Source organism: Streptopelia decaocto (assembly GCF_964273445.1).
Source record: "Streptopelia decaocto genome assembly, chromosome: 1".
NCBI lineage: Eukaryota > Metazoa > Chordata > Aves > Columbiformes > Columbidae > Streptopelia > Streptopelia decaocto.
Genome location: NC_138663.1, coordinates 97,199,178 through 97,217,931, shown reverse-complemented (window position 1 = coordinate 97,217,931; position 18,754 = coordinate 97,199,178). Strand labels below are relative to the sequence as shown.

Here is an 18,754-nt window from a genome sequence, read left to right as displayed (position 1 = left end):
TATGTTTTTCACGTTTAGATCAGAACCCTAACCATCTAGAGTGGTACAGAAGTGTAGAAGCAGTGATCTAAGTTATGGTGAGCAATCCACAGCTGTTTTGTGGAACAGTGTGAAGACACTGAATTTGAGAAGGTTGAGCGGTAATCTGCTAGGCATTTTCTGTTGACACTGGTCTAAGGACTGAAAACTTAAATGAAAAATGTGAACTGGGCTGCTGTGATGTCCAAAATCATCATCCTTATTCTGTGTCACTCTGTTCATATGCCAGTCACATCTGTTGTATAATAGAAGCCCATAGTTACTCATGTAATGCGGTTTCCCCATATCTTTCTCCTAAGTGTTAATCTTCTGATTACCAGCCTCTTTGGGCAGGCTGGTTTCCTTTCCTGTGCCACTTCTTCCCCTTCTTTGTCAAGAATTATTGATGGTCCCTACTCCCCCTCTTAAGACAGGTATTACTAGGCTGTTCAGGTTCCATCCCAAAATGAGACAGAAATTAAATGGCAGACAAATTTGACATTCAGTATTGAGTTTATAATCTGCTACAGTTCACTTAGTTTATCTGTGGTATTCAACAGAATTAAATCTGTTGTGCTTCTGGCTACCAACAGAGACTAATACGTGGCACAGTAGGAAACAGTCTTTTAACTGTAAATAAAAGCAAATACATCATCTTTTTTTTTTTTTTTTTGGCATCTGTTGAAGTCTGTACCAAGCCCTCTGGGACTCAGAAAGCAGCCCTCAGGGTTGTGGATCCCATGACCTAGTTCTTTCTTCATTAAAACAGATGGTATCTATCTGAGCAAGGCAAACTTGGTTTTAAGAAGCTGGAACAGCTGGGCCTAGTTAATGGGAGCAAATAAAAGAGGCAAACTGAGCATTAAATTAGTCACCTACATCAGTAGCAAAATAGTCACTACATGATTACTCACTCAATTTTTTTAACTGATCAAAAGTTGCAGGATTAGTTTTCTTAGCATCAAAAGTATCTAAAATTGCTTCAGAAATATTCCCACATTCTTTATTCTTTTCTACCAGGCTTCAAAGAGAGTAAAATCCTGGAAGCTAGCTATGGTATTTTGGCATGGCATTAGGGAATCAGCTTGTCTTGTAAGACTGAGAAGTCCTCCTTGTGTTTGATACCTAGCCCAAGCTGATCCTCTGCAGTTTTTGGCCTCCTCCCTTTGTGTGTGTTTAACATCAGCAGGTTACCTAATGGAGAAGATTGCTGGCATTCTTTCAAGTTCTGCAGCCTCACTAAATTTGCAAAGGCATCAAAAAATTTTATTGTTTCTGTTGTAAACAGATTATACCAGATTAGTGGTTAGCATTTTGCATGTTTTATTCTGTTTTCCTGTTTAGTCCTGAAAATCTTGAATTGCGTTGCATGTTGCAAATAGTGCAGGCACTCTTCACTTGCCTTTGTTACTGGTGGCTAGAAACCTTCGTTTGCTATATGCCTTAGTAGGGAGAAAGGGGACTGTGCAAATAAAATACAAATACTCCTTCACACCTTCTAATAACTGTTTTCATGAAGTATAATTGTCTTGCTCTAACACTCTGGCATTATGTGCCAAAATAAAGGGAGGAGTGTGTGTGTCTAGCCATTGCCCTTCCTTCAGCAACATAGTACTTGGTAGATCCCAGGACTCATCTAGAATGGTTCACAGTCCCTGAAATTCTCTTGGTTTGAACTAAACATTAAATAAATATCAGTAGAATATTGTGCAAATCTGTAAACACTGTACTTCCTTTCATTGTTATGTGCAAGATGGGCAAGTACAGAATATTTCTATTTTGAGGTAATCCTAAGGAAAGTTTATCTGTCACAGGTCAAATGTAGCTTATTCATACAGCTGAGCTCAGGGGTGATCAGGGCAAAAAAAAATGAACACTTCTTTCATGGAGATTAGCAGAAACTGTTCATGAGCTCAGTGTGTCCTTCCCAGCAGGCAGCAGTGCTTTGATAGAAGGCTAGTTAGTAACCCAGCCCTCTTCTGCTTCCAAAAACCTTCCCTCAGATTTATGGAGGTGGGCCTCCATCTTTCATGCTCCCCCTTTGTTGCTTCAGTTTTTTTGGTTTTCTTTCCATGAATGTGAGAGGCAGATTTTCCACCTAGTCAGAACAATAAGACCTGTTTTTATCGAACAGCTAGATTTTTCTCGTCTGTGCTAAACAACCACAAAAATACCCAGTTGCAGCCTCCCACCTTGTCTGTTGTGTCCCATCCCATTCCTCTCCCTCCTGCTCCCAAGTAAGAAAATTTTAAAAATCTTTGCAGAAATGGCTAAAAGCATGAGTAGGAGATCCAGACCAAAAGTTTGAAGTGAGATTTTTGAATTGTAGATATCTTTGTATGCAAACTTTATCTGCTTATCTGAAAACTAGACTTGCTAAGCATTAAAAAAAAAAGGCGGGGGCTGGGGGAAGGCAGCTCAGTGATTAGTCCTGAATGTGGCTTTGCAAAGGCATAAATTGCACCTGATTTGCTTATTTTAAACAGCTGTTTTTAAGTTTCAGCAAGTTCACTTGCCTGCCTTGTTCATGGCCCACACATGGTTAAAGTCTTTTTTTTCCTTAAATGAAAAAATCATGGTACTTACCATGTTTACTCTTTGCTTCTCTCTGCAGTGAGAGGAGTTTAACTGAGCAGCTTAAATGGTGTGGGTAAATTCCAGAACATCGCTGTTATTTTTCTTTAGAGCTTTAAGAGAGCATATTGTTTGTCAAAAGTGCTGGAGGGGTGGTTAGTTGTGTGTCTGGGCACTGTCACTACCAACTGATGTAGGTCTAATAGAGTTTCTGAGAAGACTTGAATGGGAGAAAATTCATATTATGAGAAGAGACGTCTGAAAACAAATGTTAGATGACTTCTTGGTCTGTATTGTCATCTTGATTTCCATAGTTGCTTGAAAGCGGGCTAAAGATGTTTGAAAAAAGGCCGCCTGCAATCAGTTAATAATAAAACTGGTTAGGGAGGTTGTATGTTCTCGCCTGTCTGTGTGGTCTTCTGTCTTTCCCAGAGGCTCTCTAGATTAGGTGCCTGCCACTATTCTGGAATAGCCTGCCAGACTTTGCTGCTTCTGGCAGAGACATTTTCAAAGAGGCTGTGTTTCCAAAGTTAGAACTATTGCTAAATAGATCCCTTACCGGTCCTTCTTTGCAAATGGATGGAACTTGTGATTTCTATTATTATTACTAGTATTATTTCTTAGCAGCACCGCTTGTAAAGTTAGACCAATAACGTAATGAAAAAATAAAGCATTCTAAAATAAGAATTTGTAGGACAAGTAGAACAAGTCATGAAATGTGGGATCACTAGAGACCTAGGAACAATTAGGTATGTGTTCATCTGACTTCCCTGTTGAATATGTCTATGGAAGCACTTTGCACTTGGATACTTGTATGAGCATATAAACCCAGGATTTGTTTATGGGATTGGTACTATTAGTTTATCTGAGTCCACATCTGGAACTCTTAAAAGTTTAAGTTGATTTTTAGTTTTGGTGTGAACATGAATATAGTTATTTTTAACAGTGTTTTCACTCAGAACTTAAATTTCAGCTCCTAATTCTGAAATAACCTAAATTATTTTTTGTCTACACATTCAATAAAGATTATAAATAATCAGTATTTTAAGTAGCTTGAAAAGATAGCTCTGCTTGGAAGCTTTTGGGCCTTTATTTTGGTATATTTTTTAGGGTTTTTTTTCTTCACTGCAGAAGCCCATCCCCATGAAAATAAGGTTGTTTACAGGTATAGAGATACAGTCATGTAATATGACTGCATTGTTAAAGGATTTAATTGCATGATAAATTTTCCAGAGTGATGTGGTGCCTTACTTCACTATAACAGCAAGCTTTATCTGACACCTGTTTTCAGTTTTCATAGTTAAAGAACTGTAACTCAGGACAGGTGGGAATGTAAAACTGCTTTGATAGAATCTTTTGTGCTTGGACAACGGTAATCCTTTGTGGGTTTGTGTAGTGAGAACTTTTATCTCAAACTGGTTTTAAAAGCTGTATTAGTAGTGGAGCTGCATGTTCCATGAAAGTGGATTGCTGAAGTTGTTAGTTTCTAGTTCGGAGTATGGGTCTTTTGTTTTCTCTATTTTTTTTTTTTTTTTTTAGTTAGAGAAACAAAATGTGAATGCTTCAAGTGAGAACACACATACAGGAAACAAATTTTTTTTTTTTAATCTCAAGTTTCTTGAACCTACTGGAGGTAAAAACTCCCTTGTTTTTCTCTTCCCTCCCCAAGTAATGTAGTTTTGGAAGTTCATTTTTTGATGTCTTCCCCCCAGCCTCTCTCTCAAAAAATCTATTTCAGGTACATACTCATCTCCCTACACCCACTACATGTCTTGGAAAATTGTCATGTAACATAGGTGGATCATAACTGGTCAGCACAATCTGAAATCAGTTGACATACTAGTTAATAACTGAAATAGGTCTGTGGGCTGCTTTCCTAGGGTGTGTGCAAAGAAGAGGATGATCATGAGCTTCAGTATGAGATTTTGATGTATATGGAAGGCATTTCACAGCAAGAGAGTGACCTTTCACAAGTTAGGCAATTCATTTGAATGCCAAGTGTCCTTTATAGTCACACATATTTCTGTCAGAGAATAGGATTAAAAATATCTGCAGTACTGTTCTTAATGGAGCATACATGGCATTGTTAAATGAGCAAAAAAACAATGAGCGACCACCCCATGAGCTGAAATGTTTGTCTTCAAATGTGTAACGCTGTGCTGCAGCACAAATAGAAGTGCGGCAGAATGTGCCAGTTTAAACTATCACTTCAAACTGAGAGAAATACAGTTGTGTATAATTGTCTTGAGTGCAATGCACTTAAAGGAACTTCAAGAATTACTGTATTGAATAGAGAAATGCAGAATACATTATTTAAAAGACGTTTTTATTTTTCTTTTATATTTTTAAGAGTGAATTGGAAGAGGAATACATTAATTAAAAAAGGGTGCATGAAATCTACTGTTTCTGTATAAGTGTGCAGCACTCTTAAGCAGATTTTTTTGTTGTTGTTGCTAGAAGGCTTAGCAACTTGTAGGTATTTTTTTCCAAGCATCCCCTTATCCTGCTGAATCACTTTGCCTCTGTGCACATTAAAGGTAATAATCTCCTCACCTGAATAACTGCAAACAGCTGTTCTTGGTCATGGAACCTTGGTAGCTGGATATTTTGAATTTTGTTGCTGTTGTCTTAGTTGTTCTTGTATATTCTGTACTCTGTGTTATGAGTTCCTACCCTGATTGATTTTTAGCTACTTTGTTTTAATAAATAATATATGGAAAGTTAAGTAGTTCTTTTGTGTTGAGGAATCATTGAATCCATTACAGTGAACTTTATATTCTTGGTCAGTGATGATTTTTTTTCTTCTATGCCACACATGCTAGATATAATAAACTGAATGCTACTTCTGAGTTTATCCTGCCCATCTCTGCTCGATCTAAATTAAAACTGATCTCTGAAATTTAAGACAGTGTTTCCCAGCCTTTTGTCTGCACTTGAGGACAGATTTGCTTATTTCATTTATATTTGCTGCATTTGAATCTTACATAATACATACTTGTTATTTTACATCTCCCTTACCCTTTCTCAGGACCACTTCTCTTCTTTGCAAGAAATGCTTCCAATATCTATCCAAAGAGTGGCAGTATCATGATGCCATTATTTTAATTAAAATCATTATCACAAGAAATTGAGAAATCCCCCCCAAAATGGTATGAAAACAGGTAAAAAAAATGTAATACTGATGTATTGATGAGGAGTAAAAACAAACCAACCAACCAAATGCCACCACCAAAACCACCACCGCCAAAAAGGCATTGAATTCCTGTAGGTTTTAATTTGGTGAATTGTCTTTTTTTTTTTCTTTTTTTACAATAAGCTGACATTTCTTCTTTGACATTTCAGGCACAGGTACCTTTGGGCGTGTTCATCTAGTGAAGGAAAAAACGGCCAAACGTTACTTTGCACTGAAAGTAATGAGCATTCCGGATGTCATTCGACTGAAGCAAGAGCAACATGTGCACAATGAAAAGTCAGTCTTGAAAGAGGTCAACCACCCCTTTTTGATAAGATTGTAAGTTCTAGTCTTTTTAAGTTCATTTATCTATAAAGTGCAGTTAAAATGTTCCATTGCAAGTTCTTACGCATTTAACCAACACCAAGCATTTAATTTCTATGAGGTAATCTAGACTAAAATAGACTGAAGTATTTATTATAGAAGAAACCAAGAGCCATAATTTAAACATTTAAGCAATAATTTATTATTAGCTTTACTTTTATGCTGTAGCTTTATTCTGTTTGTTGTTTTCATACTGCAGAAAAGAAATTTCCTTAAGTGGTGGGAAAACATTAGCGAAGACATGTTAGGATTGGCTCATAACAATGACTTATTGAATGATTCTTGATGTTAGAATGATGAGAAAACAATATTTGTGCATATTTCTTTGTAGATATCTAGATAAAGATATAATTAGGTATAAGTATCTTTTGTGAACTTTAGTTTTGCAAACTTTATTTTTAAAGAGTTTAAATGTCTGCAGCACTTCTTGGGTTTTATTATTCCCATATTTCAGGTTAAGTGATAGAAACTATTGAAAAACATGATTTAAACACATTTCATGAAGAATACTTTTTTCATAGAATTGTGGTGATTCTAGTGATCGCTTTACTAAAGAGAGAAGGCATCATACTTTTATCTTCACAGCACATTTTTCGCGTCTGAGTACATACTTATTAATGGGATAACTAAACCTCTGGGTAATTGCACAGTTAATTTCCATTTGTATTTTCTCATGCATGGATGCAGGGCCATTGACTGAGATTTGTTTTGCATTTACCTATCCTAATCAGTTTTACATAAAATTACAGAAAATTAGTCTTACTTGATTTCTAGCTTCAGGGAGTGCAGCCTCCGCCCTGGGCTAAGAAAGTATCAGAGGGAAAAGAAGAGGCAAAAGCATGGTCTTCACATGAAATATGAAAGACCTGCGGGAGGAGGCTCTTTCCCTGGTGTGTTGTTGCTTTTTCCAGCATCATGGTGCTATTAGTTTCCAGACAGTGTTCAGAAATCCTGTGTGTGGCAGAGTATCAGTAACAGGAGTTCTAGGGTACGTGAAGTTCGAGATGCATGCAGGAAAGCAAGATGGAGAGGCAGAGTACATCTAGTTAAACTGGTTAAAATATAGACAGAACAGGGAAAACAGGGTTTTATATGTATATCTGTGTATTTGATTGGTGCAAAAGTAATTGCAGTTTCAGACTATGAATTTTAAATCATTATAACGAAGCTCAGTCACATCTTTATTCATCAAAATAGGAACCATTACAGTCAATGCAGTTTTGCCAATGAGAAATAAGTTTGTTTATTCCTGTAGCATAAAAATCCGTGCTTCAGGATTCAATGAACTCTTGCAAAGCATTTTCTGCATCCTGCTGGTTGTGGAAGCATTTTCCTGGCAAAAAGTTCTTGAGATGCTTGAGGAAGTGGTAGTTGGTTGCCAAGAGGTCAGGTGAATATGGTGCATGAGGGAAAACTTGGTAGCCCAATTTGTGCAACTTTTGAAGCGTTGGTTGTGCAGTTTGCGATCAGGCATTGTCGTGGAGAAGAATTGGGCTCTTTCTGTTGACCGTAGCCAGCTGCAGGTGTTGCAGTTTTCAGTGCATCTCATCAGCGTATTGAACATACTCCTCAGATGTAATGGTTTTGCCAGGCTTCAGAAAGTTGGAGTGGATCAAACCAGCAGCAGACCACCAAACAGTGACTGTGACATTTTTTTAGTGCAAGTTTGGGTTTGGGAAGTGCTTTAAATGTTCTTCTTCATCCAGCCGCTGAGCTGGTCATCGCCACTTGTCATGTACAATCCAGTTGTTGTTGCATGTCACAAGCCAATTGAGAAATGATTCGTTGTTGTTGCGTAGAATAAGAGAAGATGACACTTCAAAGTGATGATTTTTTTTATTTTCGATCAGCTGATGAGGCAGCCAATTATTGGGCTTTTTTACCTTTCCAATTTGCTTCAAATGCCGAACAACTGTAGAATGGTTGGCATTGAGTTCTTTGGCAACTTCTTGTGTAGTTGTCAGAGGTTCAGCTTTGATGATTGCTCCCAATTGGTCGTTGTCAACTTCTGATGGCCACTGCTATGCTCCTCATCTTCAAGACTCTCATCTCCTGTGCAAAACTCGAACCACCACTGCACTGTACGTTCGTGAGAAGTTCCTGGGCCAAATGTGTTGTTGATGTTGCGAGCTGTCTCTGCTGCTTTATGAGCCATTTTGAACTTGAATAAGAAAACCACTCGGATTTGCTTTTTGTTTCACATAGTTTCCATAGTCTAGAACAAATGTAAAATAAACAGCAAGTAATAAGCCAATAGCAACAAAACATAAAGCGAGAATAGTGCATTAAAATGATGTGTAACATAACAATGCTTATTTTGGAATGTATTCCAATATCAAATGGCAAATTTCAACAATGCAAAAACTGCCATTACTTTTGTACCAACCTAATACATATGCAAATTCTTAAAACACCACCTTGCAAAAATGACATTTGTGTATTGTAGGTGCGACTTTGCTCAACTTCTTAAAATACATCTCGAGAATTTTTATGTAGTCGATAAAGATACTGTGGACATCAATAGCTAATTAATGATGTTGATGACTTTGTGATGGGGAAGTAGTACCATAAAAGCAAAAGGCAAGCCTGGGCTCTGCTTTATTTGTCACTTTGAGGAAATGGTAGAGCTGGTGCTTATGTCTGATGCTCTGTCTCATTTTTTGGTTGCGCTCAGTGCTGGTATCAAGAAAGAAATCTTACAGAGCAAAAGTCCCTCATGGGTTTGGGAGCTCAATTTGCTCTGCTTGTCTGTCTTGAAACTCTAAGCTTTGATTAGGAACCAGCTAAAGAAGGATGGGAAAAAAAAAAGATATTTGATCTTTCCATTCTTGTGATACTGCAGAAACAGTTACTAGAAGCTAAATTAACTTCTATTTTTCTATCAATAAGTTAGGTAGGGATACAGTGTTCTTTATTAAAATAATAGAGATAGCTGTTTGTTTTAAAGTAGCAGAATATTCTTCAAGATTCCCATGAGGAGTTATGTGTGAGGAAGCATTTGAAAGCCACATGGAGTGATTTTCTTTCTTTCTTAGCTGCTCTTTACTGCACCCTAGTAAAAAATGTACCACAATAGTAGTTCTTAAATTAAAGGCGATAGTCTAAATTACAGAAATTAATCTTGGTTTGCTGTCATGTTTGCTTTTCTATTGCTTTGCTTTAAAGATGCCATAGAAGAGCAAGCATTGTGATCTGATGCTTTTCTAGTAACTAGTCACTTCACTTGGGGTTGTATATTTCTGGGGGAAGGAGTAAAGGGAAGGAGAACTCTCTTGTCCTGGTTTTGAACATACTTTCATAAACATCTTTGCAGAAGCAGATTCTGCTCACTCTCCGTCACTTTAGCAATATTTGATTAAGTAAAATGTAAGAATTGTCTGGTCTTAGCAGACTGACAGTAGACTAAGTCACTTTTTAGGTGCTTAGCGGAGGCCTGTTGTGTACAATGCAACAGAATCCATCCATTAGATTTTTCTCTCTTATCCTGTGCTGTGCACATCCTGAATTATCTGTTTTACTTTTCAGGTTAAGTCAGCTGCTTGAACATCTGTTACATAATACTGCTACATTCTTGGAGTTACAATATTTGCACAATAGGAACCATAAGTTAACTGTGTACATAGTTTTGGCAACAGAGATCATTTTATGAAATTTATTTCTGAAGCAAATCAGATAGAGAAATTATGTATTCAATAAAATAATATTTTTATTACAGATTTTGGACCAACCATGATGAACGCTTTTTATACATGTTAATGGAATATGTGCCAGGAGGAGAACTTTTTAGTTACCTGCGCAACATGGGACGGTTCAACAACAGCACAGGACTGTTTTATTCTGCAGAAATTATTTGTGCAATAGAATACCTGCACTCCAAAGAAATAGTTTACAGAGACTTAAAACCTGAAAATATACTATTAGATAAAGAAGGACATATCAAGCTTACTGATTTTGGATTTGCGAAAAAACTGGTGGACAGGTAAGTGAACATGTGAAATGTAATTACATTTGGAAGAATACAAGTTTGATTTCAGAGCTCAGCATTTCATCTAGTACTGCATGTACTTCACACATATCAAATCCCTTAATATGAAGGAAATTATAGTTTTAAAATGGGTGTATGGAAACCAATATTACACCCTTGGTATAACAAGGAACAATATCACAGATAAGCTACCATAAAAATATTTTTATATGAGTATGTTTGTTTAAGTTTTCAGTAGTCATCTTGTAAAAAGGGAGTTCACTGAAGTAAAATGAGCAAATATTGAGATGTGTACATCAATATATTGTACATAATGGAACATTTAGCAATTCAACTTGTATGGAAGATTAATGTTTTTTAACTTGTGTTTCATTCTTCTTTCCTTTTAGAGAGATTTTTGAAATGTGGGAATAACATTTTAAAACTGGATATTGTGTTTTCACTATCCTGTTGCTAAAATGAAACTGGAGAGTCTAGACAGAAACATTAAGGCCAGCTGCATCAGAAGTATTTATTTAACTTCTACAGTACTGTCAGCCTTATGTCTGTTTTATTGGTGTATGTAAACTTTTTGATAATGCAGAGATTTTTTTCCCAGCAATTTCTCTGTTCTCTCCATTTGAACTATCTTTCCAAGGCAAGACCCCTCATTTGGATTGAAAAACTAGCCTGTCATATTAGAAAAGCGGTTTTACAAGGTTTGGTATTATGCCTTAGGGCCACCTCTAGAGAGAGACGGTATCTCATTGTTCCAGTTGAGGCAGCCTAGTAAGTGAGTGAAGTGTTACATGGGTGCTCATTCTCTCTCTTCCCTCATCTGTTTTACCTGTTTGATGCTGCAACAGTTCAGTGGGGGACAGGGAAAAAACAGAATTTTACACGATCAGTTTGAAATTACAGTGGTTCTGAGGGAGCTACTCTTAATGGTCCCTTATGAAGTAAAAGTCAGACAGGAGAGATCAAGTGGTGTTATGAAGATCATAAAGGTTCCTTGCCTACTGGTTACATGCTCATGGTGCTGGGCTGCCTCTGCACAGGAATAGTAGGCATCAAATATGTACACTGGTTCTATTCATCCTTAAAGTCTAAAAGTCTCTTTTAAAACCACAGTGTTTTAATATCAGCATGTTTGATTGAATTCAGTTTTCACTGGGCAAGAAGATAGGTCTATAAATGTTGGTGCTTTTTTTAATATTTTGTTTTTAAATCAAAATAACTTTTTGTAGGAAGAGGTAAGGCTACTTCTATTTAAGAAAGTAGGACAATCTCTTTATAAGACAGTCATACAAATTGTTATGTCTTGCTTTTTACATGCAGACACTGCCACTTAGTGGTTATTCTTAATTTGGATTTCTGTGGGTTAAAGGCACAGCAGAAGTAACTGTTCATAAATTAAGGTGATAGTTCACATCAAAGTACATTTTTCAATCCGGAAGATGAATCTATTAGAGTAAATGTGTTCAAATGCATTGTAGGACATCAAAAACAAGTTACCGCTGCTGCTTTTAATTGGTTTTTTTTGCATCACATCTTGCTGGGTAGGGAGAGGTACAGAGCAGGGATGAGACGGATCAATTTGTGTTGAACTGAATCATAGAACCCTATAGTAGTTTTTTGTCATACCTGCTTCACCTATTAGTGTACAACAGCTAATATAAAATGCAGAACATGAAGTTGAAAAGAGCACAGTAGTGACCTATTCAAGTCCAATTATCTTTTTTTTACACCTACGTAGTATTCACCCTACTAGCTGTAGTCATTTTCATGATGCTGTTTTTGTCACTGTAAAGATACAGTCGTCAGCAATTTATCCAGTAATGCACTTCAGTAGGTTATTTTGTTTCACAGACTATTTGATCTAAAGCATTAGAGATGTTTTTGTCATTTTTATGCATCACAAACATCTGTACACATTAACCTTACAGGTATATGTGTGTGTATATATATGTATACATATATAGTGCATATGAGTTGTGAAATAAAACACAAACTATATATGTTTTTGAAACAGCTGTGAGGAAGACTGCCACTTAGGAACAACAAATGTTTTCCTATAGAAACATGACATGTAAAATAAAGCATGGTCTGCAGAAGACCTTCAGTACATTTGCAGATTTTGTGATACATATTATTTCCTACAAATGATTCTATAGTTGCTTAATTGAGACTTCTCTGTATGCATTTTCCTTTCTTCCTGCTGCCACATGTGAAAGAGTGAAGCATTCTCACCAGGTCCATCTACTATGGAGCTGCTCTTTAGAGAGAACAACCGTCTTGAGCTCATATTCCTGCTGTGAGAAGCAGCCTGCACACCTGCTTTCTTATTAGTAAATTATCTGAAGGGCTAGACTCGAATTTATTTATTTATTTTAGTTATTTATTTTTTTTTTTTTAGAGAAAGAGGAAGGAGGAAAGCGAGGAGGTGTTCTTGTCTCCTTCTATTCCTTCTAGATATGTCCTTCTGTTTATCCTCGTTTCTTCCTTCTCAGCCGTAGTGTACTTTTAAAAATTGTAATTTTTTTCTCCAAAACAGTATGTCTTTGCCTCAGCAGCTCTTTATTTCTTTTCATTTCCACCTTCATGTTCCTTAATTGAAGATTTAATAACCTTTTCAGTTTCTTGTAAGTACATTCACATGAAATATATGTGCTGCTGCTTTTAGAAAGAGGCCATGCAGAGAGAAAAAAGGAGGGGAAGGGGGTTGCCTTAGGGATGTAGAAATTACTTGCTTTGAATAACCATTACATTTTTAGATCTTTCACTTTTCAGATATAGTATATCCATTAAACAAGTATTGATCTTTCCTAATTTTTCTTTCTTTTTGTTGTTGGGTTTTTTTTGTTCATTTGGGTTTTATCTTTTTCTTCTCTTGTGTTCTGTCAGAGAAACTAAAACAAAACTTCATAGAATTTTATATTATTTATGCACAGGCTTCACTCAGTTTTATGAACGTTTCAAGTAAACATATGGGTTTTGTGGGGTTTTGAGGACTGTTATTCACTGTTAATTTTATTTGATTTTGGGGATACTTCTGCACTGTTGCTTAAACTGCATGCACCTCATGGCTATTCTGCGGAGTGGACTTAAAGAGAAAGAGTAAAACAAAACAAGATGTAGCAAATCTTGTTTGTAAAGTCTATCGTGTGTCACTGTGGAAGCAAGGATGTCTTGCGGACCAAACTTCTGTGGGCTGGAAACAAATCATTCTTCTTTGCGTATAATTATGGAGAAACTTCCAGAAGAGAATAGCGAAAAGTACATTGTTCTGATCTCTGGTTCCTACGTGAAAAGCTAGTTAGAAACTGAAGAGGTGGATGCTGGATAGTGTTTAACACTAAAATATGTTAGCCATTGAAAGTTAACTTCTTAAAATAATACTGTTAACAAGCAAATATTGTTTTATAGCTTATCTTTGTGACCATAGAAGCTTCTTTGTTTCATTTTTATGCTCTAAAATTACATTTTCAACTTTATAAACTATTGCTTACCTGTAATTCAGCTTTTATCTTGAAAACCCAGAGCAGTGGAATTTTTGTAGCAGTTTGAAGAAAAGAGTCTATTCTTATTTTTTGCTTCAAAATTTATCTTCAAAAGGATAATCTGGAATTTCAGATGCATATGCAGCAGTCATGAAATAGTAATAATAAAACAATACTTAAAACAATTTGGTCTTTTTATTGAATTTACTTGATGCACTTTCCAGTATGTTGAGTAGTTTGTTTCATGACCAAATAAAGAGGAGTACAATGATCCTATGGCACAAATACACATCTTGACAAAGAATTTGAGCTTCCTCTGTGTTTTTATGTAGCTAGTAAACATAAATTTGATTGAAATTAAGAGGTAGATGACCTGCTGGTGGTAGCAGATTTTATTTCATAGTCCAACTAGGGAACTCAAAGTTATGTTTGCCTTTCCTTAATTTGTGGCTTTCCTTTTGCTTGAATAAAAAAGATCTTGTGATTAAGCTGTAAGGTAATCAAGGGTCATTTTAGTTACATTGTTACCAGCAATTTATGTGGGTCTTGGAAGTCATGGTCATGTGTTAAACTATTTTTTTTTTTTTCCGTAAATGACCTTGACAAGGCTGCATCTTTGCTGAATTTGTGCATTCATAGGGTTGGAACTTCTGGTAGTGGAAAGGACAAGTGTGGTGTGGCATTGTCCTGCAAACTGGCTTGTCCATTAAAACACATGTGCCTGCCTTGTCTGCTTTATTTGTACAGCCCTTCTTCCAAATAAAGTAAAACTGGCAGTTGCTTCATTTGGAGAGCTGGCTAAGTCGGTATGAATAACAATTCATACGATGGATTGTAACCAAGCTTTTTAAATTCTGGGGAAGGGGGGGAATATTCTGTTTTAAAACACAACAAAACTTTGTTGTTTTTCTTGGTTACCCAGTCCAGATCTAGGCAACTGCTAGATGGCAGTAGTGTGTAAAGCAGTGCTGGAGGTAAGAATTTTCTTGAGCATGCTTGATTTGGAAAATAAGAGTTTATATTTTCTAGCAATAAAAATTAATGCCACCCTTTTATTATAAAAGTTAAAGATGTATTCTTTACACTAATGAGCATAGTTTCAAAAGCCATGGACCATGTGCATATATAGTGTGTCTAAAGCTGGAGTAATTTAGCTTTTGTCATATTAAAATCAAGCCTAAAGAAATTCAGTTCTGTGTATCATAAATCTTCATTTAAAGTCTTGACTGGCTATACAGCTCCTCTTCCTTAATTTTAAGTATTTTTATCAATCAAGGCTAAGGCTTAAAAAAAAAAAAACAAAAAACCAAACAAACAACAAAAAACCACAACAACAACCAAAAAACCCCAAAACGAAAGTAAAACCAAAACAAAAAAGCAAACAAAGGAAAACAAAGCAACAAAAACCCAAACAAAACAAAAAACCCATCCAAAAGCTCTGTTTAAGATAAGTGTATTATTTAATCTTTTAAACATAATAAATTAAAATTTTAAAATGTTAAGAGGAGTCTGAAATTTGATGAGGTGCATCTTGAATATCCATTTATGGTTAGGAAAAAAAAAATTTGTTAAGTTTAGCAGAACAGTGGTAGGAAAAACTAGACGTTGAAGGGGGTATATATTATATTAGTGTATACTATTTCCAAAATTTATTGCTATTCGTCTTAATGCATTTTTTCAGGACCATGTTACCAGTTTGATTCATGCCTTGGAGAAGATTCTTCCTGCTCTCACAAATAAAAAAACATTGAGTTTCTGTTGTTGCAAGTTAAAAGTCCTGTGCAGTTACCGTTAATTTTGTAACTGCATCATTTGCCATTTTTTTTTCTAGAACTCTTCTTAAAATGCAATATACTTCTTATTTTTTTCTTATTCTCTTTTGTTATTTCATCATTTCTTGAATTTATGAACAGTTTTTCAAAGTTTCATCTTGTAACTCGCTGTCATGGATGTGTATTTTACTGAGAATGAAAGCACTTTTTTTTTCCTCAAACATGTATTTAAACACAAGTGAAGGTAGTGAAGCCAAGGAAATTTTGCATTGGTATTATTACAAAGAAGATTTCATTCTTGAAATTCTATTTCAGAATTTTCTGTGTTTCAAATTGTAATTTGGTCTTTGTAATTAACCTCTTCAATTTATTTCATGAATTTATACAACTTGAAATACACATTTCAATCAGGTAGCAATATAACACGTATATCTTGAGTTTATCACTAAAAATGACAATAAAGTAGATCAAAATCAGCATTACTTACATGTCTCACGCTTGCTTTATTACACCTTGTATTTTAAATAATTAAAACCACAAAATGTTTTCCTTTTGATGGATATTGTGAGTGTGATGACAGGTTACGTTTCAATACTATTTTAAAAACGTTACTTATGTTGTAAAAAGAATCTTACTGATGTCTGCAGCTATTTACTGGTATAAGCTACTACTTTTTTATCTCCCCCTCTTCCCTTTATTTTTTTCTACACAAATTTTTTTCCTTTTTGCTGGAAAAAGCCAATAAGGTTGCTGTTTGCTGGGCGTGTCAGAAGTAGTCCATGAATTCCAAGGATGTGCAGCTTATGGTGTGAGAACCGCTGTTAATAATTCCAGAACAACATATAGCCTAATGGATACCACACCAGCAGCTAGAAACTTGGTGCACGGTTGCTTCCTGTGGCCAGGAAATTTCGTAATTTACATAGATCGCTGTTAGAGGAGAGCAGCAGCAAAGCAATCCTTTTAGATCTCGTAGAGCTCTTTCTTTTTTCTCTTGTTCCTATATACAATAAATATACACAGGCATATGTTTGGTACTTCCTGTGTGTTTGATTGTGGGGTGGTTTTTTTTGATATTTTTTTTTTTTATGTTACTGTTATTTCCGTTTCGTCTGATTTGGTTTGTTTTGTGTGTTTTTCTGTTTTTCTTTTCCTTCCAGGACATGGACGCTCTGTGGCACTCCTGAGTACCTTGCACCAGAAGTTATACAAAGTAAAGGCCATGGAAGAGCTGTAGATTGGTGGGCCCTGGGAATTCTTATATTTGAGATGTTGTCAGGGTAAGTGATAGTGATTCCTATATCACGGCAATATGATGTAATACAGGTTTATTTACTAGTTCTGTAAATTTGGGCTAAATGTATTATTGATATACCAGTTTCACTTCTATCTCTGAAGAAACAAATTGGGAAACTGTACAAAAGAACGCACTTCACTGTTGTTACCAAGATTTACTTTTTTGAGTTTGCTGGTTTGGTTGGTTTTTACTGAAGACTTTTTTAGCAGCTGCTATTTTCCTTATCTGTTTTGGAAATTTCAGGTTTTGTTGAAGGTTAGATTTTTATACATAAAATCCTTTATATTTAAAGGGTAAAGAAGAGGACTACCTGTTTTCTTTGAAACTTCTGTAATTAATTTCTAGCAGAGTAAAATAATACTTGCAGTGGGAGCTTTAGTCTGGAAAAATGTGTAGTTGCAAGTAGGAAGACTTTTATTAGTACAGCTTGTATTGCTACTGAGCACTCATTTTCTTCAAAACAAATTAAACATAACAGAGAGACGCTTAAAAGGTCTATTTAGAAATCAGTTTGCTCTAACATGACTTTTGGTGTTTTGGAATTTGATTGATAATCAGTGTTTTGGAATGATACAAATTCAAACTGAAGAGAGACTTTCTGGCATTAATATAATTAACAGTCTTAATTTGTTCTGATTTCAAAAAAGAAATACTATTTTCAGTAAAGTAACTGGTTTAGGGAGACCATGACATTATATGCTGAATAAGGCATCCATATGTTTTTGCCTTTTTTTTTTTTTTTTTTGTCTTGGCTTATATCTATTGAAGGTACTTGCTAAAAAAGAAATGGCATTTTGAAAGAAATGAGTTTTGCTGTGGTTGGTGCAGTAGAATACAGGTAAAAGCAAGATTTTCATAGCTTTGGAAAAAACATGGTGTATTTCATCAGTTTTAGTTTCATAGTCATTAGAACTACTTTTTGGTACCAAGGCCAGCACACTCTGCCTTCACATGCCCTGCAGGTGCGTCAGGGTGCTTTATTGCCCTTCATTCTGGATCTGCAGCCCCACAGAGTGAAGTCAGAACAAAAATATCCTTGCATGGATTTGTTCTTCCTTTCTGTGTGCAGCACTGTCAGTTCAGGGTAATTTCAGTGACTCTTCTGATGTTTGGACAAGCTTCTCAGATTGCCTGAGCAGACAGTTCCCCTGATGGACAATCACTGCAGAGCTCCAGTCCATCATGTGCATTGGCCGTGAAGAAATTCACCAACGGCTTCGAAACTTTATCCCAGGACAGCAAATGTACTAGTAGTTCCCGGCTGACCCAGGCATGCTTGGCTGACTGGTCTAATATTATAAAAGTCATTATTTATATAGGCCAATCTGTGCAGAGGCCTTTTCCATGCTCCTTCTAAGGGTGAGTGGCCCATATTGATTAAGGGGTTCCCTCTTGGAGGGTTGAAAGCAGCAAGAGGTTCCCAGAAGCCTTCTTGACACTAATCTTAGTCCTAGACAGCATGAAGACTGCAGATAAATGGGTCTGGTGTTGCAATCTGAGCACAGGTGCTGCGGTCTCCCAGCTCAAGTCTGAATGATTTACCTTCCTGCCACTGGTTTTGATGGAATCGCTGTCTCATCTGTCTGGTCTCAGCGTAAGTGCATATTGGGCGTTTTCCCTTCCATGCCTTACAGAGGTGTTGATAGGATTCTCTCTGCTAAAGCAGCAATAGAAACATGGTTTCCAAAGTTAACATAATGACTACAGGTCAAGCAAAATTTCGTCTCTGGAGTGAGACCTCAAGACTACAAGGCACTGAAGTGTGACTGGTATATGTTCTTCATAGAAGAAGGGAGCAGCTGCACTCATTACTATATAGAATCATCTGTGTCCTGAAACTGTCTGGCTCAGATGATGAGATCTGGATTCCCCCAGGCTTAATAGAAACACTTTGGCTATAGAGACTCTTAACCAATAGAGATAAATAACACATTTCTAAAAGGCAACTGTTAGGGAAGGCTGATTCACACAGCAGCTGCCTGCTGCAAGTGATTTTGTAACTGGTTTTGCTACAGTATTTGGGTAGATACTCTCTTCGTAATGATTGGATGCTGCTTTTTTTTTTAGTGTTTT

At 36.2% G+C, this 18,754-nt stretch overlaps 1 protein-coding gene across 1 annotated transcript in view; it reads left to right on the top strand.

Moving 5' to 3' along the window:
- Window positions 1–18,754, top strand: part of PRKX (protein kinase cAMP-dependent X-linked catalytic subunit) — a 56,113-nt gene that overhangs the window by 20,967 nt on the left and 16,392 nt on the right. The window contains exons 2-4 of the mRNA XM_082076023.1: window positions 5,935–6,103; window positions 9,864–10,127; window positions 16,545–16,664. Coding sequence (XP_081932149.1) covers window positions 5,935–6,103; window positions 9,864–10,127; window positions 16,545–16,664 — 553 coding nt within the window. The remainder of the gene's footprint in view (window positions 1–5,934; window positions 6,104–9,863; window positions 10,128–16,544; window positions 16,665–18,754) is intronic.